This window comes from Acomys russatus, chromosome 26, assembly GCF_903995435.1.
Source record: "Acomys russatus chromosome 26, mAcoRus1.1, whole genome shotgun sequence".
Classification (NCBI taxonomy): domain Eukaryota; kingdom Metazoa; phylum Chordata; class Mammalia; order Rodentia; family Muridae; genus Acomys; species Acomys russatus.
The window spans coordinates 37,357,206-37,369,622 of record NC_067162.1 but is presented as its reverse complement, the minus strand read 5'-3'; the positions used below and the strand labels follow the sequence as shown (position 1 = coordinate 37,369,622).

The 12,417-nt window shown below is 37.4% G+C and overlaps 1 protein-coding gene across 1 annotated transcript in view; it reads right to left on the bottom strand.

The window, feature by feature from the left end:
- Cntnap4 (contactin associated protein family member 4) overlaps positions 1-12,417 on the bottom strand; it is a 288,717-nt gene that overhangs the window by 25,414 nt on the left and 250,886 nt on the right. Inside the window, exons 18-19 of the mRNA XM_051168839.1 lie at positions 3,706-3,945; positions 1,589-1,813 (exon numbers count right to left, since the gene is read on the bottom strand). Coding sequence (XP_051024796.1) covers positions 1,589-1,813; positions 3,706-3,945 — 465 coding nt within the window. The remainder of the gene's footprint in view (positions 1-1,588; positions 1,814-3,705; positions 3,946-12,417) is intronic.

Sequence of the window (12,417 nt, the reverse complement as noted above, 5' to 3'; positions counted from 1 at the left end):
ACATTGTAAAGTGAATTTACATTTTTAAAACCACTTTTAAAACATCTGAATCCTTTTAATTTTTAATATATTCACTTCCATAAAAAGATTCCCCAGCACTATTTGGGGTGTGTCTCCTAAAACTAAGTTCAAAAAGTCAGTTCTGAGTGAAATTATGATATTTTCTAAATCAAGGGTAGGGATATTGCTCATGAACTAACTCCTAGAAAAATCTTTAATCTCTTTCCTAAAAGTCAATTATGGGATTATAATATCTATCACAAAAGGCAAATAAAAACACAAGAATGTGTGACATTGCTATCACATTCTTTTATAAAATTCTCATTTTAAAACATATCCTTCTCACACCCTGAGAAGACAATTGAGGGATGGAACCGTGAACAAATGTAGTTTTACACAAAATGCAAGTCACTGCCAAGGGACCACAAGTACAGACTTGGGAATGAAATTAAAGTGAAATGAATGACTCTTAGCCAAATTTATTTTTCAGATTAATTGTATTTAATTGCCTGCAGAGATTTCAACCAATTTGTTTCATAGAACTCCTCTAGAATTAACAACAACAACAAAAAACCCTCTCAAGGTATAGATAAACTTTGAGCTTGAAAGCAGACACTGAGGGCACACACCCCCATGGTAGTAATCAGTGTCCTTGGGCCATTTGATTTAAGTGAGCCAACATAGTTGCATTTTTGTATGCCATGTTATTTTTCTCACCTAGAGAATTTATTTCTACACTATTCATCTTTCATCCACTCATACGACAGAGAAAAACAGTAGTAAGCATTTTCTAGTGACAAGATTTCTGTAGCAAACATTTTGTAACCCACATAGCATTACCCTGCATGAATACAGCAATGGTTTTTATGACTACATTATCATCCGTTAGAACCAACAGGTCATCTCCTGAACATTTTTATGCATAATACTGGTCCATTAATACTCCTTGAATACATTTTAGTTTTGATTAGAAGAAAATATGTGTTACACACAAGGAGACACTTTATTTTTAAAGTAGAACACTGCAATTGTATCAGTATGCAGACAAATATTTAAGAGCTCCTGGCGAAAACAAAATATAAGTGTCTGGAGAGATGGCCCAACATTTAAGCGGGCACACTGCTCTCGCAGAGGACCCAAATTCCGTTCTCAGCACCCGGGTCAGGCAGCTTACCACCTCTTCTAACTCCACTACAGCTCCAGGGCATTCAGTGACTCTGGGCACCACCAATGGCACCTGCACTTATGTGCACCCATGCACATGTGCACACACTTATGCACGCACCTGCACGCACGCACGAGCGCGCGCACGCACACACACACAATATAAAACACAAAATACTGTATAGAAACAACCCAAGATTTCACTGGCATAAAATCACCAAAATTATAAAGATATAAAACCATTTAAGTGCTTAAATGGTCTCCTTATAGATTAATCTGTAAGGTCATTACTCAAACATCAAAAAGAAGACATACTTGTTTTTTCTCCCTGATTCTAGTTTAGAAGCAAGCCTCCTGGAAGGGTGTGTGCTCTACTGTGCCAGGGCCCTAATTCTGTCTTCTCTCTCACCTAAAACACACTCACCATTCTTAGCAATGATGACCGAGAGATATTCTTTATAAAAGGAACTCATATAGAGTAGCAAGCTTGGTGCCCGTGCCGTTCGGAAGCTGAACTTGATCGTTTCTCTGCTCAGCTTCATCTCCCCGTGAAAGGAAGCAACATGGAAGCTGGAGTTTTTACTTAAAGAATAATTTTCTTGAAAATTGTAAATCACAGAAGACCCGGCTCCAAAATATGCAGAAATCTCTGAAATGATATGCAGATTGTATATTTAAAAAAATAAGCACAAGGATATTGTTTACATTACATTAGTTGATATGCTCATGCTATGCAATGAAGTGGACAGCTAGCAGATAGTCCTAGGCTAAGTTAACACGGTGTGTTATTAAAGATTGCCTCTATGCTGAAATGACACGTAATTATTCCGTAGGGTTGTCTTATCCAAGTTCACACCTCACCAAAGCTTCCTGCTCCTACCCCACTAAACATACACTTCCTTATTTAAATTCTAACTCACATCTATTACGCTGCAGCTAGGAAGCATGCATCTTCTTGTAATAAGAAAAAAATGGAAGAACAAAGTCTTTTCCCATTTCAGTATCAATAAGCAGAAATACTTTTATTTCACATTAATTCTTTTCCATATTTATTGTGTATTACATAAAGAAAGATGAATCTAGCATCGATGTGAGAGGGGTGTGTGTTTACCAGGGCTTGACAAATGGGATTACTCAGCCCATTAATAATAATTTAACAAATGTAATGTTTCATCTATATGAGATTAATATCTCAAATCTACACACATATTTGGATAAATACATGTATGGAAGAGGTCAGTGGATAGTTTAGTTTTGAATATTTGAAGACTGTTCTCTTTGCTACTCTAAGTTGTTGACATGTCTTGTAAATGTTGCTTACTCAGTCATAAAGCAACATTTCTAGCCTGATGCTACATTAGTAATTTTTAATGTGTCTATATTATTTACTATATAACTTTCATACCCAGTATAATGTGTGCATGTAGCATAACATCCCTGATTACATTTAGAAAAAAAACTGGAAACTTCAGTTAGGAAATCAAGGAAATTCATCCTCAAGAAGGATTTCCATTCACACCGTAAACCAAAACTGGCTCCCAGAATGTTACCAGTGGTATGTACTTATTATCACAATTGATTTTGAAATCACAGCTTATTCTTGATTTAAAAAAAAAAAAAAAAGGGTGGGGGAGGATGACCTGAAAAACATAGGTTTTGCCAGGTTTTCATTAACTAACCCTCCAGCATTTTTTTTTTTTGCAAAGTTGCTTTGATTTGGAGCCAATTTCTTTTAGCTTCCTTCAAGAGAAAATTAAGAAGCCCAGAGACACTTCAACAAAGTTAATGAATTTAAATTAATTGGATGTTGGTTTTCTTCTATGAAAATCTACGGAAGTGTAATACGTGTCTCTGTGTTTAGAGAGAGCTATCCAAAACAGTCACCACAGCACTCTGGTATTCTCCTGCTCTGTGGCATGGGTTGGTGAATCAGAGGAACGACCAAATAAATACTCTGCTGTTTTAACTCTCTAGCACATATTCATTTTACTAGACAACAAATGTCAAAAGTCACTATTTTCTTATGCATCAGTATTTAGTAGAAAATATCTGTCCGACTAATATAAACAAACACATACATTTTTTGTAGTCCTATGCATTTCTGAGAACATGCTCACCAAAAATAACAATACACCCTGGAATGATTTTTTAAAACCAAGGACTGCTTTATAGGACAGGTTGTTGACAGCCCTATTCTTTAAATACATTAATAGTAGACAGAATGAAAGTAGATGGATGGCTAACATTGAAGTCACCTAAAGGCTACTATTTGTGACTATTCAGCAATAGACAAGCATTTTTCCAGAACTGAGTCAAAAACCCAAGGACTTACACGATTGGCATACAATAACCACTTTTCAAAAGAATATTTTAAATGTAGATACTTTTGTTTCAAATAGCTACACACATAAGAGCGTGCACACACACACACACACACACACACACACACACACACACACACACACACACACACACACACACACACACACAGAGCCTGCCAGGTGTCTTATTCAGAGGGACACAGCCTCAGGTTACACCTACCATTGGAGCAGAATGGCCCTGCATAGGCAGAGGATGAGCAGTCACAGAAGAAGCCACTGGGCTTTTCCCTGCACTTCCCTCCATGACGACATAACTTCCCATAGCTACCACAGTGTCCTCTGCAACCTGGCTGCACTCCGGGGGTCACTGTTGCTCTCTCTTCCAGGTCCAGGGCCATCCCATTCAACTGCAGAGATCTGATGCAGCCTAGGAAGCCCCTTTGCCGGGTGGCGGTCCCACCTACAAAGAAAACACTGCAAATGCAAGCACGTCCCTCCATGTTTTAATCAGGACTTAAAGACCAAACAATGCCACGATCCAATGAAGAATAGGAAGACCTGTGACCTAATGTTAGAGGGTTGAACAGCAAGATGAAAGGAGCAATGGAAACTGTGAAACACAATTGTTAATTAAAGTAGCTCTCTGAAAGACACATCACAAATTTTATTGTGATTTGCTTCTTTCTCTCTCTCTTTTTTTCCCCCTGGAGATCAAACCATGTCCTCATGAATGCCAGAGAAGTTCTCTGTTGCTGAGCCATGCCCAACCCTACATACTTATTTTTCTGAAAATGATTGAGTAAGCTTTAGGCTGGGGAAGCTGTCTCTCCTCATCTCTTTATTTCAAAGAACAAAATTGTAACCATGTTTTGTCTTCATTCCAAATAACAACATGCATTGTTATTCTTGTATAATTTTGGGTTTTGTTGTTGTTGTTGTTGTTTTGGTGGGTTATTTCCTTTTTTTGTAATTTTGTTCATATATACACATATATTTGTACACATATATATATACACACACACATATATATGGGTAAGTATAAATATATTTAAAATACTGATCAATGAATCTAGTTGTTTTAATTTGACAACTATTCATAATAAATTTTTAGTAATATAGTCACAATGATGAGTATTTATTTATTATCCATCAAAATATGATTACTGAGTATTATCTTGTACTTTTAGAACATTTTCTATTTTCCTAAAAGTTAACCTATTATTCATTGTTGTATACTTGTAACAGAACTGGGAAAAGAAATTAATGAAGAAGCAGTGGTGCACTATTGGTACTCATCTTGGTGGTAACCAAAAGCTCTATAGCCAACAACCTGGGGCTAATAAGGTTATGAATCTTAAAAAAGAACCTACAGGCAGGAGTCGTGGTGAAAGCCTTTAGTCCCAGCACTTGGGAGGCAGGGACAGGTGGATCGCTGTGAGTCCAAAGCTAGCATAGTCTACAAAGTGAGTCCAGGACTGTCAAGGATACACAGAGAGACCCTGTCTCAAAAATCAACAACAACAACAAAACAAACAAAGAACATACTACCATCACTTTACTAGAATGTAAAAGTTATATTTACAGCCACAGAAAAGTATAGCTCCTCACCCCACACCGAAAAAGATTTGCTATACCAAATAGAGACCATTACAGGAAACTGCAGCTGATCATAGTGCAGAGATCATCAGATTGTGTGGAGCCTGGCTCTGATCAATAAGTCTAAAACACAATTCTTACACCTAAGACTCAGGTAACATCACAGAAAAGGGAACTGAAAGATTATCAGGGCCTGAGGAGAGCAGGGTTATACTATCCTCTTCTACATCACACAGCTAACTCTAAATCTAACTGTGATTGTGTAGACGCTCACTGTACTTGGGGTTTCAACATAATTTAGTTCAGACTAAAAACCTAGCTACAGAATCCCTACGATTTAGGTCTTTATTATCTGTGGGGCTTTACATTTTACGCTGAATGCATATCAGAGGCTATCTCAGTCACTGCTGTAGAGCACATAGAAAAATGCTCGACACATCACAACTATGCAGTAACCGCTGTATCCAGCCATCCATTCGCTCGTTCTGTCACATGACGTCAGGATGGGAGATGGGAACTCCTCCAGAGTTGTGGAGAGCCAGATTTTGGCCCATGGGGATGTTTGGGTCACCAAGATAAAGAATGAGTGCCAACCAGCCAAGGACAATACAGGAGGTAAACTTTAAACCCCTACCCAGATCTAGCCAATGGTCAGAATATTCTCCACAGTTGAGTGGAGAGTGTGATACGACTTTCTCACGTACTCTGGTGCCTCACATTTGACCATGTCCCCTGGAGGGGGAGACCTGGTAGCACTCAGAGGAAGGACAGCAAGTAGCCAAGAAGAGACTTGATACCCTATGAGAATATATAGGGGGACATAATCCCCCTCAGGAACAGTCATAGGGGAGGGAATAATGGGAAAAGGGGGGGGGGGAGGAATGGGAGGATACAAGGGATGGGATAAAAATTAAAAAAATAAAAAAACAGAAAAAAAAAAAAAAAGAATGAGTGCCAAAATCAATGGGCATTTCAGAGATAACTTCATAATAATTTGTGGGTGAGAGATGATGAAAAGTGAATGGGTAAGAAATTTTAGCTCCTAGAGCATCAACACTACGGAGAACTCAAATTTACAGATGTGATAAGCCTCTATCCAAAGTGCCTTATGCAGAATTTAAATATATACATTCTAACATGTGTGTGTTTTACATCACGTGTGTCTCTTCCGTGAAGAATGCAAAGGGCTTCAGATGGTGGGAGCCATATTTGCTCCCTGTAAATTCAGAGGGACTAGGGTGTGATGCAGAGGCCAACACCTTACAGCCTTTAGTTTTCAATATTATTAGGTCCATAAGATTGAGATGTGCAGACTACCTCAGGGTATGTTTGAGAGAATGTTTCCAGAAATTAGGAACCAAGATAGAAGATTCTTCCTGAATGTGGGTGCCACCATACCACACACAGAGGGACTATTTGGTGTAGAAGAGGAAAGGGGAGAGAGCCATTGTGATATTTCTCTCTCTCTCTCTCCCTCCCTCCCTCTCTCTTTCTCTCATATATATATATATATATATGTGTGTGTGTGTGTGTGTGTGTGTGTATATATATGAGAATATATGTGAGCATATATATATATGAGAATATATATGAGTATATATATATGAGAATATATGTGAGCATATATATATATGAGAATATATGTGAGGGTATATATATATATGAGAATATATGTGAGTGTGTATATATATGAGAATATATGTGAGCGTATATATATATGAGAATATATGTGAGCGTATATATATATATGAGAATATATGTGAGTGTATATATATATGAGAATATATGTGAGGGTGATATATATATGAATATATGTGAGTGTATTATATATATGAGAATATATGTGAGCGTATATATATATATGAGAATATATGTGAGTGTATATATATATGAGAATATATGTGAGGGTATATATATATATGAGAATATATGTGAGTGTGTATATATATGAGAATATATGTGAGCGTATATATATGAGAATATATGTGAGGGTATATATATATGGAATATATGTGAGTGTATATATATATGAGAATCTATGTGAGGGTATATATATATGAGAATATATGTGAGTGTGTATATTATGAGAATATTGTGAGCGTATATATATATATATGAGAATATATGTGAGCGTATATATATATATATGAGAATATATGTGAGCGTATATTTATATATATATGAGCATATATGTGAGCGTATATATATATGAGAATATGTGAGCGTATCTATCTTATATGATCTATCGTGAGGTATCATATATATGAGAATATATATGAGCATATATATATGCGAATTATATGTGAGTGTATATATATATATGAGAATATATGTGAGCGTATATATATATATGAGAATATATGTGAGTGTATATATATATGAGAATATATGTGAGCATATATATAAGAATATATATGAGTATATATATAATATACATAATATTCATTTTATATATATATTAGTTGTTGAACTAGAGCTCCTTAGTTATTTCTGCTATGACGAAAAAGTGGACACACCCCTGGCATACTATTTGGACATGGCAATGAAGTTTATTTCATCCAGAATTACAGGGAAGCTAACACTGTTCATATTTCATTCATCCTACATGTGAACAATCTTCTGTCACTCTCAAAGTCTCTCTTCTGCCTATGTTACCAGGACGTTTCTCTTCTTTCCACATCAAGTTGCTATGCACCTTGGCTTCAGACCTACTAGCATCCCATCTGCTAACATAACTCACTGAGCACCTGAGAATCAAACTCTGTCCATGATGTTTCTGGCATCCTTCCAGGTATATAGAGTTTTCTTCTCAGGACAGAGCAACCGACCATCTGTGGTTCCCTTGGCATGGGGGACCCTTTGGAGAAGCTAAAGCTGCATCGTGGGTGTATTTCAGTTGCTTCATGTTTCATTACATAAAACCGTGGCATACGTGTTTCATGGCATACAGTAATAGCAAATCACTTTGTTATGTGTCTGTTGCTCTGAAATATGACAGTGATGTAATTTAGGGGTTTGTCCAGTTTTAGTAGCATAAATAATAACTAAGGAATTCTAGGTTCAACAACTAAGTATAGTCAATTTCTGTTGATTCTAATCCATTTTTTTCTTTCTTGTTTTGCATGATGAGAAGTTAGAGGCATATAGAACTTCATGGTTATAATGAGGAAATAACATATTAAAAGCATTTTGTTTGAAACACACATGGTCACCATCCCAAGGCAGCCTCATGTCTCCCATTTCAAAACTTGATCAAAGAGGAAAGCACTTTCATTTTCCTCCATGACGTAAGCCATCTTTGGTTGGAACTGTATTGAAGTTCTCCGTGTTCTATCGAGCATCTCTTTGTAGGGTCCTGTGTTTGATACTAGAAATATGCAAAGTATATGTACTGAATTGTGCTCTAAAAGAGCTACTAGTTTGCTAATATATTCAGAGAGAGAGATTCATGATCACTACCTGATGCTAATGTAGGTATGGAAATGAATAGGAGAAGCAGGCCAAAGGGTACAGAAAACCAATAGAAAATATACGTGTGTGTGTGTGTGTGTGTGTGTGTGTGTGTGTGTGTGTGTGTGTGTGTGTGAAATGCAATCTTAAATATTATCATAGTGATGAACATCTAACCTCAACACTAGAACTTCTTTATTATATGCTTTCAAAGAGTTTAATGTTTACCTAGTAAAAAGTATTTTAACGCCACCTTTATTGAAAACATAATATCTAATTAGACACAGCTTATTGTGCATGTTCGAGGATTTGAAACTAGACACTGGGTTTCCAAGCAGTCACTTCAGTTTGGACAGAATTCTTCTGAGGACTACGCCTCATGTAAATAGGACTGTACTTGAAAGCTTAATTAAAGATTGCAGTGCCTTTCCAGGGTTAGAGTATGTCCAATTAAAATGAGTTGCAGTTTGATTAATTGATTCTGGATGTTTCTGCTGAGCTATTTTGTTGGAGACTATCTTCCAATTAATTTTCTATCAATTTACTTGCCATGCTGGATCAAACATAATGAATTCCGGAACTTTACAAACACTCAGTGTCTGTGCAGCGAATGAATGCCTAACCTTTTTATGTGATTGAATTTCACTGAATCCATCCACGCAGGTGAAATACTGAAGAATCATACCTAAATACCTGGCTAGGTTCTGAGTAGAAAATGAGCTAGGGTTACCTGCTGGTTTGAGCCTTCCAACACATTCATTATTCTCAGGAAACTCTTCTAAGTGACAAGTGTTATTGTCACAGAATTGGAGCTGGCTCTTTCCTGTGACAATCTCCCATTACTTTGTGTCAGGAAGACCTTTGAGATTAAATTTTGATTAAAAAAAAAAAAAAAGACAAGCAAGTCATGTGCTCTTCTTGAATATTATTGCAGACTAATTGAGAACAATTTCTTCATTGCCCCAGCAGCCATAGAGAATGAACGAGATCACAATTGTTCTACTTACCTTTAAATTCAAAGCTGTTGGAACGACAGGCTCATTCTGATATTGATATGTGGTAAAAGGAGAAAGATCAAGTCCCAACCACAAGCCAGTCTAGAGCAAGAAGTTGACATGGCATACAGATTCGGCTCAGAACCAAGCTAGAAGGTTCATGGGAACTAGAGCTTCCTCCTAGCATAACCATGCTGGGGAAAGACCACCTTGCAGAAAGGGTGATGTGAGCTACAGCAGGCTGCCACACTAGAAACTCAGCTTTAATTATGCTGAGCAGTGATCTTGATTGTGCAGAGAGAAGGGAGGGGAGAGAAGCATTTTTCCTCATGTTCAAAGAATTACTGTGGTTGAAAGAAGCTGCTTGTATAAGAAAGACGGCCATAGGCAGAATGGTCAGTCTCTTCCTTGAACCAAACCCAAGTGATGGAAACATGGCCCGGTGGCTATAGCCCTAGGTAGGAGCAGCTCCCTTTGTGCTTCTGGCCTGTGGCTCTCTGGTTTGAACATTATGAAGTATGTTGTCAAGATATGAGCTGCTGTCAGTATCAGACACATCAGGCTGTGCTCTGAAGAGTTTGTGTTCAGTCACAGGCCATTAAGGTCTTCCTACTGAGCACAGGAAGTCTACTCAGAGGTTTTCAAGCAGCTCATGGAAATGATACCTCAAGGAAGGAAAAAAAATACCTACAAAAATGATATAAGGACATGAAAGAAATAAAACCTTTTAAAAATAAATCTGTAATGAGGACTCACAGTTACTACCAAAGAAATTTAGGCTGAAATGGAAACTATTCCAACAAGACTATCTGATAGTCTCTTACCATGGCTATATTTTAGCTTATCAAAAATGAAAGTTAAAAAATGGAACACGAAGAACATATTATAATTAAAAATGTGCATTTTCAAGGCACTTTCAACAACATGAAGATATGAATTTATAAAAATCCAGAAGAAGCTTCTGATAAACTTATATTACAAAAACTTATCCAAAATATAAAAAGAATTTTTTTTTAAAAATTACTATTTATAAGAGGGATGACTGTAAAAAAGGAGAAACAAATTTGAGTAGCCACTTCATAAATTGTATCAACCATGTGGTTAGTAGAGACAGAGCTACCACACCTGCTCAGTACATGCATGCTCCATGACCAAGTAATTACAATCTCGCATATTCAGGCAACAGAATGAAAGTGCTCATTTATTCTCTTTCAAAATCGCAAAGAAGTGTTTGTAGTTTCCAATCTTGAAATTACTAAGGACATACATCTTTGTAATGGGACTTTTCAATTTTTCCAAAAGATCAGAAATGATATCCTTGTACACACAACCAATACAAAGAACTACGGCCTGGGCCAGTCTCCAATATCAACCTTTTTGAGAGGCATTGAGAGATTACTTGCCCCAAATGTTTGCCGATTTGATGCAGTGCAAATGTGGCATAAATGACTTCTCACTAAGTCAGGGGTCTTTACTTCTAACCCTCATCCCAGACTATTCAAATGGAGTTTAACTCGTGTGAAAACTTGTCAGTAAAAGAATTTAGACAGGAAACGAAAATTGCAGAGCTGGTTGAATGAAAATCAATTCAGGGCTAATTTAAGAAGCTTCTAGAGGGGAAAATGCTGAGTTTACAAACTGAAATAGAAAATGACCACTGTCACATTTCAGTTTAAAAAAAATGATTGATTCTTTTCTCTCCATCATTTCCGTGGTTGGAGGACATTTATGAGTGAGAGCAGTAGGGACTGTGAGCTGTTTGTTCTCAGTGCTCTATCAAGGTCAAGGGCAAAGATATGGCCGGTTTCTTCTCAGTGCTCCATCAAGGGCAAAGGCAAAAACTCAATACTCTGAGTATTTCCAGCATGGCTAAGGTGACAGGTTGCACTTCTCAATAGGATTGTTTAAGATGTTTCATGAATCACACATGTGTATACACACACATACAGAAACCAAGTGAAAGAAGAAAGGATACCAAAGACTTTCAACCACAAGTAAGAACAAGAATAGAGAGGAGAGCAGTCTAAGGACATGCCTTCGGGGTAGATTGCTTGCCTTGGAAGTACAAAGCCCACAGTTGAAATCCACAAATCATAAGAGAGAGAGAGAGAGAGGGAGAGGTGGGACTGTGGACACAACATGAACCATCACTTTTCATTATAAGAAGCAACATGATTTGATATTTGGAATTTTCAAAGGGAAAGGAGATGCAGATCTGTCACAGTGAGGCTCTGGTTTCCAGCCTATTTATCATATACTTGCTCCAAATGGGCCTTGTGTTCATCATCACGCCCCCTCCACCCCGCTCCACTGTGAACAGTACCTTACAGTCCCATTAGTTGAAGTTACCATTCTGATATTCAGAACTAAAGGATTGCTAATGCCATTTTGTTTCTCGTCTCTTAGATGGAGCCCACCTGTGCTTGCCCACCTGTGCTTGCCCACTTGTGCTTGCCCACCTGTACTTGCAGTCACCATCCCATTACTTCTATTTCAATTGTCACAAATAACTGCTGCCCAGGTGGCTCACATTTTTTTTCCAGATGTGTTTTCTATTTATTTCTACTGGTTTTCTTCAGCAATGAAGGCAATGTTCTTACAGTTCTTTTTCTGTGGTGCAAACACATTCTCTGATTGGTCTTCAGTGGCAGGAATGGGGTGAGCAATTGAGAAAACACACTGTGCTCTTTTATGTTATCTCACTATATCCGCTACTGCTGAGAGATAACCAAACTCTTAATAGCCACAAATGTGTGTGTGTGTGTGTGTGTGTGTGTGTGTGTGTGTGTGTGTGTGTGTGTGTGTTGTCAATAAACACTGTCAACATCCTGGTTGGTGAAAGGGAGAAAACAACTAGTCAAAATAAGGTATATTCAGATATCTACAACTTG